The sequence below is a fragment of the Diabrotica undecimpunctata genome, chromosome 8 (genome assembly GCF_040954645.1).
Source record: "Diabrotica undecimpunctata isolate CICGRU chromosome 8, icDiaUnde3, whole genome shotgun sequence".
NCBI lineage: Eukaryota > Metazoa > Arthropoda > Insecta > Coleoptera > Chrysomelidae > Diabrotica > Diabrotica undecimpunctata.
The window spans coordinates 5,979,228-5,992,360 of NC_092810.1; the positions used below are offsets into that span (position 1 = coordinate 5,979,228).

General features: G+C 34.7%; 1 protein-coding gene across 1 annotated transcript in view; it reads left to right on the forward strand.

Annotated features, from left to right (window-relative positions):
* Positions 1 to 13,133, forward strand: part of LOC140449201 (protein Wnt-5b-like) — a 314,387-nt gene that overhangs the window by 274,009 nt on the left and 27,245 nt on the right. The window contains exon 6 of the mRNA XM_072542370.1: positions 1,687 to 1,789. Coding sequence (XP_072398471.1) covers positions 1,687 to 1,789 — 103 coding nt within the window. The remainder of the gene's footprint in view (positions 1 to 1,686; positions 1,790 to 13,133) is intronic.

The window sequence follows — 13,133 nt, forward strand, 5'->3', positions numbered from 1 at the left end:
AATAGTATCAGAAGCACTAAAAATTGGAGGGGATGTATTACTTGAAAAAATTAAACAATTTTTCAATATCTGCCTTCACAGCGCCAATATTCCAACAGACTGGAACAACGGTACTATGATTATATTACACAAAGCAGGAGACAAAGCAAATTTAGAGAATTACAGACCGATTAGCCTCCTCAGCCATATATATAAGTTGTTTACACGAATACTAGTTAAGAGAATGGAAAGAAAATTAGAGACTTATCAACCAAGGGAACAGGCAGGATTCCGAAAAAGTTACGGAACAAATGACCATCTAGAAAGTACAAAAACCCTAATAGAGAAAGCAGTGGAATACAATAAACCTCTAGTTCTAATATTTATCGATTTTCACAAAGCCTTTGACACAGTTGAGCTAAGCAAAATATTACAGGCGCTTAAAGAATGCAGGCTAGATTATAGATATACTAAATTATTATACAAAATATACCTGCAGGCAACAACCACTGTCAGATTACATAGTAACAGTAATCGCATAAAAATAGAACGGGGGGTTAGACAAGGAGACCCAATGTCACCTAAACTTTTTAATACGGTGCTAGAACATGCTTTTAAGAATTTGGATTGGATGACAAAGGGAATAAAAATAGATGGAGAATATCTAAACAACTTACGTTTCGCCGATGATATACTTATAATAGCTGAAGATCTAGGTATGGCAAGAGAGATGGTACAGGAACTCGTTGTGGCTACAGAAAGTGTAGGTTTAAATATAAATATCTCGAAAACAAAAATCATGACCAATTTGGTACCCAACCAGAACATCAGTATTGGTGGGAAAGAAATAGAACTCGTAGATAGATATAAATACCTGGGACATGAAATTATGATTGGCAGGGATAACCAGACTCATGAACTGAAGAGAAGAATCGGCCTTGGGTGGGCAGCATTTAGAAAACTGAGAGAAACTTTTAAAAGTGAGCTGCCCACATGCCTAAAGGGAAAGGTATTTGATCAGTGCGTCCTCCCAGTCTTGACGTACGGAGCAGAAACACTTACCTTAACAAAAGCAGCAGCTACCAAACTGAGAGTCACGCAGAGAAGAATGGAGCGGTCCATGTTAGGAATAACTCTGCGAGACAAAATAACCAACGAAGACATCAGGAGAAGAACCGGAGTGACTGACATCATCGAGAAGATAGCCAGACTAAAATGGAGATGGGCAGGACACATAGCCAGAATGACAGATGGGCGATGGACAAAGAGGTTATTGGAATGGAGGCCAAGGGAAGACAAGAAAAGCGTCGGAAACACCTTCAAGATGGACTGACGATTTAAGAAGACACTATTTTACACTTCACTCAGAAAAAAATATATCGAAAAAAACGAGGGAGCACCAAGAACAACTAACCCGGTAAAATACTGACTTCCAATAATTTATACTAAAACTGGCGCGAAATTCAAATAGAATTCAAAATTATTAAGGATAGCCGAATGTTCCCTATAGCCGAATGTAGACTTCTTCCCCTATTTTTTCCCTATTCTACAATTATTTTTAATTTATTTACATTGTAAATTATCAATAAATATCTATTAGTTATTTCGTATTAAAAATTAATTTCCACAAAAAAACTTTAAAATCAATTACTACATGGCTTATAATATGATCAAGTTTAATTAAAATATTTTTTTATATTGTTGCAGGCAGTCATAAAGAAATCGAAAGTGACGTGCAAGTGTCATGGAGTGTCCGGCTCCTGTTCTCTCATTACTTGCTGGCAGCAACTGGCAACCTTCAGAGAAGTTGGTAAGTGCAATTGCCAATAACGCTTTAATGATCTCTTGGTATACCCATCGCTATAAAGATAAGATATATGTTTGTTTATTTTTTCGCAATATCAATTTTGAAAATTGCATGGGGATTATCAGCAACGAAACGGCACTTATACACAGAGACTGTATGTTTCATTATTTTACGAGGTTAAAGACACATACGATTTTTATGAAATTTATATTGCTATTGACATTAGCAGAGGTGGGCTTAATCAGAGAAGTAATAAGAATTATTCATTACCTTAAACGTTCATTAGTTCATTACTAGCGTAGGTAGAATGAATATTAAATACTATAAGTGCCGAATCCCTAAACAAACATTGAAAACAATTTGCAAAGCTAATGGAAAGCGATATTTTTGGTAAACACAAACAAATGTCGAGATTTATAAGAAAATAGCTGTATGTTGTTCGGTTCTGTAATCAGAAATAATGTTCTCCTTCTTCTACTTCTTGGAGATCTTTCGATCTGGTTAATTTCCTGAGAGGTAGATTGCCAACTATCCCTCCATCTTTTAGGTGGTCTTTTCATTCTCCATTCAAAAATGTTGTCGCTTTCAAGTTTATTAAGATTAATTAAGATAAAATAAATTAAAATCTGTGGTTACCGAAATTCGCTAAAATATACTCAAAACTTATTTCCCGTTTACAAAACGTAATAAAATGTAGAAGACGAAAAAGAACTATGAATGTTAATGAAGTAGATGTTCAAAATGATCACCGCGAACGTCTTGGCAACATCCTAATCTCACATAAAACTGTCTTCTAACATTATTTAACATAACAGGCGTGATCGACCTAGTCGCAAGCGTTATTCGTTCTTTTAAGTTATTTAAATCAGAAGGTTTCGTTTTGTACACATGGCTCTTCACATATCCCCATAAAAAGAAATCTAATAATGTAAGATCAGGTGATCGCGCTGGCCATTCAATCGATCCTCACCTCCCTATCCACCGATTGGGAAATATTGTATCGAGGTACTGCCGGACATTAAGTTGGTAATGTGTTGGTGCTCCATCCTGCTGAAACCATATCGTATTCGCTGGAACTTGAGGGTTTCCTGGAGCAGGATATAAATTTGCCAACGTTGGAATGACATCATTTTGAAGTAGTGCCAAATAATTGTTGTCATTCAAGTTGCCCTCAATGAAAAAGGGACCAATGATATTGTTTCCTACAATTCCTGCCCAAACATCAACCTTTTGAGGGTATTGAGTGTGTTCTTCTCTCATCCAGTGAGGATTTTCCGTGGCCCAGTAGCGGCAATTTTGCCGATTAGCATGACCGTTAAGTGAAAAAGTACACTCATCAGAAAACATAACGTCTTCTAATTGGATAATATTGTTATCCAACATGTCCATCATTTGCTCACAAAAAAAGTTCTCCTATCAAAATCGTCTTCCATGAGCTCCTGAGTAGGTATCATCTTAGGGATGCAATTTATTTTCTTTTAATACTACTCTTTTACTATCGATGTATAGCTAGCATTGAATGTAGTGGATGCCTGTCTACTCGATGTATGTGGATTTTCCTGAAACTCAAGCAACACATCTAATTTGAGTTCATCACTCAGTGCATTGGCAGCTGCTTTTTTTATCTGCCTTACATGACCAAACTCGCGAAACTGATTCTCTATTTTACTTATTGTTTCTTGGGATATAGGCGGTAAATTAGGAAATTTCTCATGAAATAGGCGAGTTACTTCCTGTTGTGTTCGGGTGTTATCTCCGTAACTAATCATTTGTAAAACTTTTATTTTATGCATTTCCGTTAATCTAACCATTTTTCAGAATTGCATTGAACGAACTTTTTACATTAATTAAAATAGTGACAACTTAAATAAAACAATTTACTAATGCGCGTTAAAGTAACGTTGCCACGGAAATTCTTTAAAGTTTTTTAATGGTTACCATCTAAAAACCACATTGCTATGGTTTTTGTTCACTTTCTCATTATCAAGACCTAAACGGGAAATAAGTTTTGAGTATATTTTAGCGAATTTCGGTAACCACATATTTTAATTTATTTTATCCTAATTAATCTTAATAAACTTGAAAGCGACAACATTTTTGAATGAAGAATGAAAACACCTTTGAAACGATATATCACAAGCCTATACTTCCTATTTTAAAAATTGGGGTTCTGTCATTTTAAGGGGGTTGAAGGTAGGGGTTGCATTTTCACGTTAAAGAATGTCAAGTTATAATTTAAATTTGACGTGTTTCGGGATTTTTTATAAATATGTACAGTAACCTAAATAATGAATTTATTCCATTTGGCTTTTACACACTGTATACTAATGACAGGAGGAACTTTTTGTACGAGGAACTTTTTGTTCCTCGTACATATTAGAATCTCGACAAAGGCAAAGGTTTCCTGTCAAAACGTTGATTTCAATGGACAATAAAATCTAGTTCCAAAGTTAATATTACTTATTGAACCAAAACTTATTTTATATTATAGTTATTATAAATATATATAATAACTAAGTATAATATAAAAATTATGCCCAGGCAGTAGAGAAATTTAGAAAATAAACAAACAGTGAGGATATCGTAGATTTCAGCATTTCCACGCTATGTCAACAGTGTCAATCTCAACAATCGTCATTAAATCACCGAAGTCAGACAAGTCACAAATGTCTCATGTAAAGAGAATGAACAACGTACATGCAAAATACGATGACTTCGTGTGAGGCCTAAACAAATTATTGTCGGAGACAGTTTACGAATCCATCCAACCAACTATTTACTCAATGCGAGCCATTCTTCAGGTACGCACGGAAAGACGTGGTCGATTGCGATGGTTTATGTTAATCAAATTTGATCCTGTACCAGCATTGCGTTTAAACGTATAATTGTTACTTGTAGCAGGTTTCTAAAGTTGGTTGGTATTTTTGTGAGATATTTAAGTGTCAAGATTGTAATTTGCTTTTAGCTCGCAAGAGAAAATATAGCAAAAACTTTAAGATACCGCTGTGTTATACACTGCTAGATAAAAAGATATTTTATATAAATCGCATGAAAAATTCTTCATTTTTTACTTGTTATAGATCTGACGATCTATTAATTTCGTTGCTGTTGTATTTCTTGAGAGGTGAATACCTGCCAGCTATTTCTTTGGTGGTCTCTTCGATAGTCGCCCGTCAGCTTTTTTTCCTTCTAGCGCAATTCTTGGTAGTCGGCGCTTCTCTATAGTTTTTACATAACTATGCCGTTTTCTTCATCTTTGTCCTGTCACTACGTCTGTTTTGTTAAATTTTATAGAAGATCCTGGTACACTGCGTAAAACAAAAACGGAAAGGATTGTCAACTAGGGAGATTTGATTTCCATAGTTTTTTTATTTAAGTAAAAAACAATGTAATGTAATGCATTGATCGAACCGTAGAATCACCCTTCCTGCCCCTGTAATGCACCGAACTGTTTTTATAAGGCATCCTCTTCCCTAAATTGCGTTAAGTCCTACTTGAACGACTCTTTGTTATTTTTCCCTGTTTCCTTTTTCTTCCTTTATATCTATTCTTTCTTGTGTTTCTCATCTCTACGAATGACCTTGCTCATAATCTACCACTAGTGAGCAACTGTGTCTCATAGTGTCTTACTATCAATTCTTTAAAGTGTTTTCATTTCTGCTGTTTCGAACATTCCTTTTGTTCTCTCTGTCAGGTCGTGTTTCTGTCGCATATGTCATTATTGGTCTGATGACTGTTTTGTAAATTCTGTCTTTCGTTTTTTCCCGATATTTTTATTTCTTCATATTGTTTCATTTAGGCAGCCTGTGGCTCTGTTTGCTCTATTCACTTGATCGTCCATTTCAGTTTCGAGCTTTCCGTAGCTAGATAATGTGATGCCAAGATATTTAAACTCCATCACTTGTTCTATTATCTGACCTTTCAGCTACAATTTACATCTTAGTAAATTTGCTGTTATAACCATGCATTTTGCCTTTATTGGGGAAATTAACATGTTAAATTTTCTAGCGATTATATTAAATTAAATTGGTGCAGCATACATTGTAAATCATCTTCACTTTGAGAGAGTAGTATTGCGTCGTCTGCATAGCAGATTATTTTAAGTTGTTTTTCTCCCATTTGGTATCCTTTTTTAGTTCTTACCTTTTTATTATTATATCTATAATCAGGGCCTTGATTCTAATTGAGATTTCGATTCAAAACATGTCGAAATTAATATGGCGACGTCGAAATGCAACTTTGCGAGCCTTGTGGATTTCAGCTGAACTAACCAAACGACGTCACTAATTTTCGATTTATCGAAATTAATTTCAACTTCAAGAAAGTGGTTGAAATTTCATTTCGAGTCGAAATTAATCTGACATGACTGGCTGGACTGGTAGAAGTGAACTTTTTTTTTACGGACATTTGCTGGTTTTGGAGGAATTAGAGAGGATAGATATCCGACGTTCACAACGGAGGATAAGAAGAATGTTACGGGATATTCAAAATTCTTATTCACTAGGTGATGCTCAATTTATGCAGCAATTCCGGCTTAATAAACAAGCTGCAAATTATTTGATAAGGGTATTAGAACCATATTTGGAGGAGGGTGTTTATGCCTCTAGGATACCCAAAATGTTTAGGGTTAGTATTACTAAGCTGCAGTAAATTTAAAAATATATTAGAATATAACCACTAAGTCAAATCTTAGTGGTTATAACTTAAGGATCTCCCACATCGCCTTTTTTCTTTCCTTGCCATCATAGTCAAGGAGTTTGCCCTTAGCAAAATCAGCATGGTCCTTCAAAAAAGCCACCATGATTTCCTTTTGCTCCACAGACAATTTAGTGCCACGATCACCGACAGCCTTTCCGTCCATTTTCTTTCAATTCAAAATATAATTAAAAATGGCCACTATATGATTTAACAACTCAAACAAGAAAAAACAGACGTTCACGTAACGCAAACAAAACAAACATTCAACAAGAGTTGTGCAGCGTGCAGCCAATAAACAAGAGAGCCAACCCAAATTTTCATCAGTGTCAAAATGATAAAGTAAATATCCCCAGTTTTAACTATAATCGAAATGAATGAGAATCGCTAGCGATTGCGACTGTCATGGCGTAGTCGCTTTTAAATTTAGACATCAAAAGGAAATAGAATCAGGGCCCAGGTTGAACAATAGAGGACTCAGGGAATCTTTCTGTCTTATCACATTGCTATCTTCAATATGGTCGGTTAGTTCTTCTTCTACTTTTACTTTTATTGTGTTGTTTTGGTAGATATTTTCGATCGTTTTGATTATTCCTACAGGTATCTCTCTTGCGTACAATAAGTGGATAACGTCTTTTAATTTTACCCGGTAAAATGCCTTCTTAAATTTAACCTGTCAACAAATTTGACAATGGTCTTGATCTTGTATAAGAAGAAAGCATATTCTGAATGAATTCTCAGAGGTGATGTTGTACTCTCTTATTAATATCAAATTCTGATTACTGAGCAACATTATATTGCTAAGTTTGCTTCACATTTTTTTTTCATTTAGTAAGATGAGAGGGTCTTCTTTGATTTTTTTTTTCGAAGGATGGATCCAGATTTTGGGTAATCCAACATCCAAGGTATTTGAATCTCTGAACTCTCTGCAGCGGTTGTTGGATTAATATCAGTTGGGTTGCGCCGATATCCACTTTACTGGTCACCATGTATTCAGATTTATCGATATTTATCGACAGTCCCCAATTTGTGCATTCCATGTCAACTCTATTGATTATCTCCTGCAGATCGTCGATGTTTTCAGCTAGAATCACAGTATCGTCGGCGTACCGTATATTGTTAATTATTTCTCCTCCTATGATAATTCCTTTTTGATCTTTTAAAGCTTCCCTAAATAGATTCTCAGAATACACGTTAAAGAGGGTGGGAGACAGTACACAGACCTGTCTTACACCTCGTTCAATACTGATTGGCTTTGATTCTCTGTTGTTGGTATTAATAATGGCTGTTTGGTTCCAGTAAAGTTTGGCAATAAGTTTGATGTCTTTCTCATCTAGTTGGATGCTCTGCAAGGCGGTAATTAGTCTGGTATGCTGAACGCGATCAAATGCCTTTTCAAAATAAATGAAGCACATATATACGGGTTTTCTTACCTCCTAACATCGTTGAAGGAGTGTTTGCATAGAAAATAGTGCTTCTCTAGTTCCAAGGCATCTCCGGAACCCGAACTGCTCTTGACTAATTATTTCTTTGCACTTGTTGTTAATTCGGTTTAGAAGAATATGCAACAGTATTTTAACGGCATGGCTCATTAAACTAATGAGTCTACAATCGCTACATTTCTTAACGTTTGGTTTCTTAGGTAGAGGAATAAAGATCGATTTTAACCAGTCCGATGGAATTTCACTGGTATCATATATATTTGATTTAAAAGTACAGTGAGTTCTTTTATATTGTCATTTGAGAGTAATTTTAGCCATTCGCTGTATATCGCTTAGCTAACATTAGTTATTATTAAAAATAAGGAAGTTACTTGCAAAAAGTATCATTTTTTTTTAAGAAACAAGTATGGAATGCAAAATAACAACTGGTCCTCAATATATACTGGTTCTTAATAAAAAATTACTGTAATAGATATACTAGTTTTTTCAACTTACGAGTTGAAATACCTATTAAGCCCCAAGAGCTTTTTAATATTAGTTGCAGAAGATATCTGGAATTATCTTAAGATATTTTTATTTCTGTCCCATCTGTATTACTAATATATAATCATAATAATCTAAATAAGCAGCAAATATAATAAAATGTTGTATTCTGCAACCTATTTGCAATAAATTTTAATACAAATGGGAATTATCTTTATTATATTTATCAGAAATTTATACCTATAGAGCTGGAGATATACAGCAATGGATACAAAACAGAATGTCAGTAGCGTATCATCATATTTTTAAAATATATTATGTTTTTGTTGTTAGTTCAATGTGTATAGAAGCTGATAAGATAGTTCAAAAACTGGCTAATGATCATAATGAAAATTTTATTAATAATTTTAATAGTTCAGGAGTAAAATACAAACGAAATTGCCTCTTAGTGGTTCAGTGGGGAAAGGGTACTAATTTATTTATTTAGTTTTGTATTTATAGTACATTACAAAGAGTAAAAAATAATAATTAATTTTTACAAACATATAGTTGATGAATATAACGAATGGACTCTTTGGTCGCAACTAAGAAATCGGACAGATTGCCACTATATGTTCTGATCAGGCATTCCTCCACTAGATTTTTAACGGTTTGTCTTTCAGCACCACTTCAGCATCCCTATTAGGGATGTTCACTAATTTTTAAATATTATTAAATTCAATAGGTTATAACATATAAAAAAACATAGCAAACATAAAATTGTTTAAAAATATATATTTCTTAAGATAAATCAATTCTTAATTTCAATTCTGATGGAGGCTAGAAAAACGGCTCCTCGTAGCGAGGCTACGGTGTGTGGCGTCAGCAGTCGTATCGACATATTGTTTTGTATACGTATTTACGAAGCGTGACCAGTTCTTTAAGTATTTAATCATTGATAATGAAGCCAAATAAGTGGTGTTTTGTTCCTGGGTGTCTAAATACATCTAAAAACAATTCTGAGAAGATTTTTATTACAGTTCCAAACAATTTAACACCATATTCACTTAACTAGTGAATCACTCACCTAACTAATTTTTCTAACTTGCATAATAACTGCCTTTTCTAGTTTTTCCCTCTCTTTGTAGCAAACACTACTTATTTGGCTTTATTATCACTGTATAAATACTTAAAGAACTGGTTACACTTCGTAAATACGTATACACAACAAGTTGTCGATACGACTGCTGACGTCACACACCGTAGCCTCGCTGCGAGGAGCCGTTTTTCTAGCCTCCATCAAAATTAAAATTAAGAATTGATTTATCTTAAAAAATATATATTTTGAAACAATTTCATGTTTGCTATATTTTTATATATTTTATAATCTATTGAATTTAATTGAATTTAACTAGATTTAAAAATTAGTGAACATCCCTATTCTAGTTTGAAGAAGGTATTTTGCCCCACTTAAAAAGTGAGTCGAAGCACCTGCCACAATTTGTTCTGATTCTGTTCAGTGTGATCTGCTTGTACCGTCTTGGTTGGCTAGCTTGTGATACATGGCATATTCCGGGTGTCAGGTGGTACATTCTTCTTTCAATCTTCTTGCCAACGGTTAGTTATCTTGAAGTTCCTTTCAATTAGACTTCTTGCAGAACCTAGAGGGTTGTTTCGTGAACAACTGACTGCATTTTCGACAAAATACAAAAATATTCTACGAAAGTTGCACTCTTCACCTCTAAAACCGCTTTACCTTTTTGCCGTCGAGTTTATACTACATTTGGATACATTTTGATACAATTCCAAAATATCAAGAAGGATGTAATTTAAATTAGAATTCAAAGACAGATTAGTAAGTTTTTCTACGAAACTTTTAGAATCTGTAAATATGACATATTTATTCCCTTCTTGTTCTAAACACAGTTTAATTGCTACTTTTATGGCAATAAGCTCTGTACTGAAAATTGACAACATATCTGACAGTTTGTATATTAGCTTATATTAGCTTAATATTTTTGGAGGGATAATAAACTACACAGTCAACTCCATGTTCCGATTTCGATCCATCAGTATAAACTTTTTCATACTCAGAATGACGGTATTAGATCTTTGTTCTGATACAGTGCAGCAACAACCGCTGATACGTATTTCGACCTTCTTAGGTCTCTTCAGAACGGTATAGTCACTGCTCTGAACCAAAACAAAAATCTCTCCCGTCCTGGCGTAGATGGCGTAGTTACGTCCGTATATAGTTATTTTAATAACTATTGTCTAGGACGGGAGAGATTTTTGTTTTGGTTCAGAGCAGTGACTATACCGTTCTGAAGAGACCTAAGAAGGTCGAAATACGTATCAGCGGTTGTTGCTGCACTGTATCAGAACAAAGATCTAATACCGTCATTATGTTTTGTTATTTACTTCGTTGGAAGTACGAGAAACTGAATTCACTACGAATTTTGACTAAGATAAACGGCTTGTGGAATGCAATTTTAGATTCCCTTGCCGAGTAATTCATCCAGCTGTTTGTTTCGCAAATTTTAGGAAACACAGTGGTTAAGATTTGAATTCGGTTTCGCTAAGTAGAAATCGTTTGATTTCTCTTTTTGTTTTTCATACTCCTTCCATTTTACTGTACAATCCCGATAATATTCTTTTGGTATAATGTGATTGTTTTGATACATATAATTAACATTAATATGGGTCTTAACTTAAGAAAGAAACATTTCATAGGAATAATTACATAAAGGAATTCCGTTGAATTGATAAAGTTATTCATATCTGTGTGCATTGGTATTTTTTTATTTTGCTTTAACCACTTAGGGTAATTACCACAAGAAAATACGAGAAGTGATAAAGACATACATAAACAGCATGGCTGCTGCTATTTGACTTTATCGAAGGCCTTTCTGTAATCCACAAAGCACATAAGCATAGGAGTATTGAATTCACAAGATTTTTCGATTAGCTGTCTGACATTAAGGATGTGTTCTCTTGTGCCTTTTCCTGGGACAAATCCCGCTTGTTCCTCTGATACCTGAGGCAATAGAAAAGCTTTTAGTCTTTCATGTATTACATCAAGTAGAACCTTGCTTGCATGGCATATTAGGGTTACCGTTCTGTAGTTGCTGCAATCTAGCGAAGTTCCTTTTTTTAATATAGTGATGAAAGTGGATGTAGTACAGTCGTTGGGCCACTCTCCGGTTTCCCAAATCTTTTTGCAGATCATATGCATAACATTTACTCCAACATTTCCAGTCTCTTTTAAAACTTCTGCGGTAATCTGATTTGCGGCAGGAGATTTTCTATTTTTCAACTTTTTGATTGCCTTTTCTACCTCTGACTTTAGAAGGTTTGGTTCTCTCTCTGCAGTGAATTCATCGTGATTTGCATTCTGGGGATCAACTGGATATAGACTTTGACAATATTTTCTCCATACCTCCGCAATCCCTTTCTAGTCATTTATAATATGTTGGTTTTGATCCAATATTGTTTGTGTGATTGGTTTGGTAAACCAACCCATCACATTTTTTATATAATATGTATAATTTTACATTGTCATATGCCCATTTTATGTCTAAAAATAAAGCTGATGTTCACTGGTTATTGGAAAGTGATAATTAAATATCTGTAACAATATTGGCCAGGTTTTCATATGTCGACTTTTTTTTTCGAAATCCGAATTTAGAACTATGAATAAGATTATTAGATTCCAGAAGAAATTCTAGTCGTGATTTTATCATTCTTTCGTATGTTTTTAAAACACATGGTTGTTAAGATTTAGCCATATATGACGATGCTTGATTTTTTGGTTTTCCTGACTTAAGTACCTATGGGAACTAATATGTAGTTTTTCCATTGTGAAGGTATATCGACTTCATTTAATCAAATATGGTTCAGTAGATTTAGAAGCAAAATTTTTCGTTTACAACGTTTTTCGACGTCTTCCGATTTCCAATCTCCATCTCATTCTATCGTTCCATAGATCGTTCTCCAGTTCTCTTTCTGATTTCTTTATCAACTCCTTCTCTCCAACTTCTTCTAGGCCTTCCTGGTCTCCGCCTACCTCTTGGTTGCCATTCAAGAATTTGTCTTGGTATTCCATTCTCCAGCATTCTCCTTACGTGTCCGTATCATCTGAGTTGTGTCGTTTTGATGTCATCAACAATATTATGTGTAACCCCCATGATTTCTCGGACTCTCTCGTTTGTTATTCTGTCGCGCCTGGAGATTCCCGCCGAGCGGCGCCAGAAGTCCATTTCTGTTGCTCTAAACATTTTCTCTGTTCTGTCTTTTAGGGGCCACACTTCGCATCCATATGTTGTGATACTTTTTATTATGGTGTTGTATATTCTTCTTTTATTTTCTTTAGAGATGTTTTTATCCCACAGTACGCTGTTCAGTGAAGCTATGCCTTTCCTTCCCTGTGTATTTCGTTCCTTAATGGCTGTATCTAATTTTCCGTCCTGAGTGATCTTTACTCCTAGGTATTTGTAGTCATCACATAGTTTGATCTCTTGATTTTCCTCTACGAGAAGGTTATGTTGATCTCCTCCGATACTCATGTACTCAGTTTTTTCCATATTCACTTTCAAAGCCCACTCTGTAAACTCTTCTAATAGTTTTCGCGTCATGTAACTAAGGTCTTCAGAGTCCTGTGCGATGATGACCTGGTCATCCGCAAAGCACAGAGTGTACAAAGTTAAGTCTATTAGTGGTATGCCCATATTCGTACATTTTTATTTCCA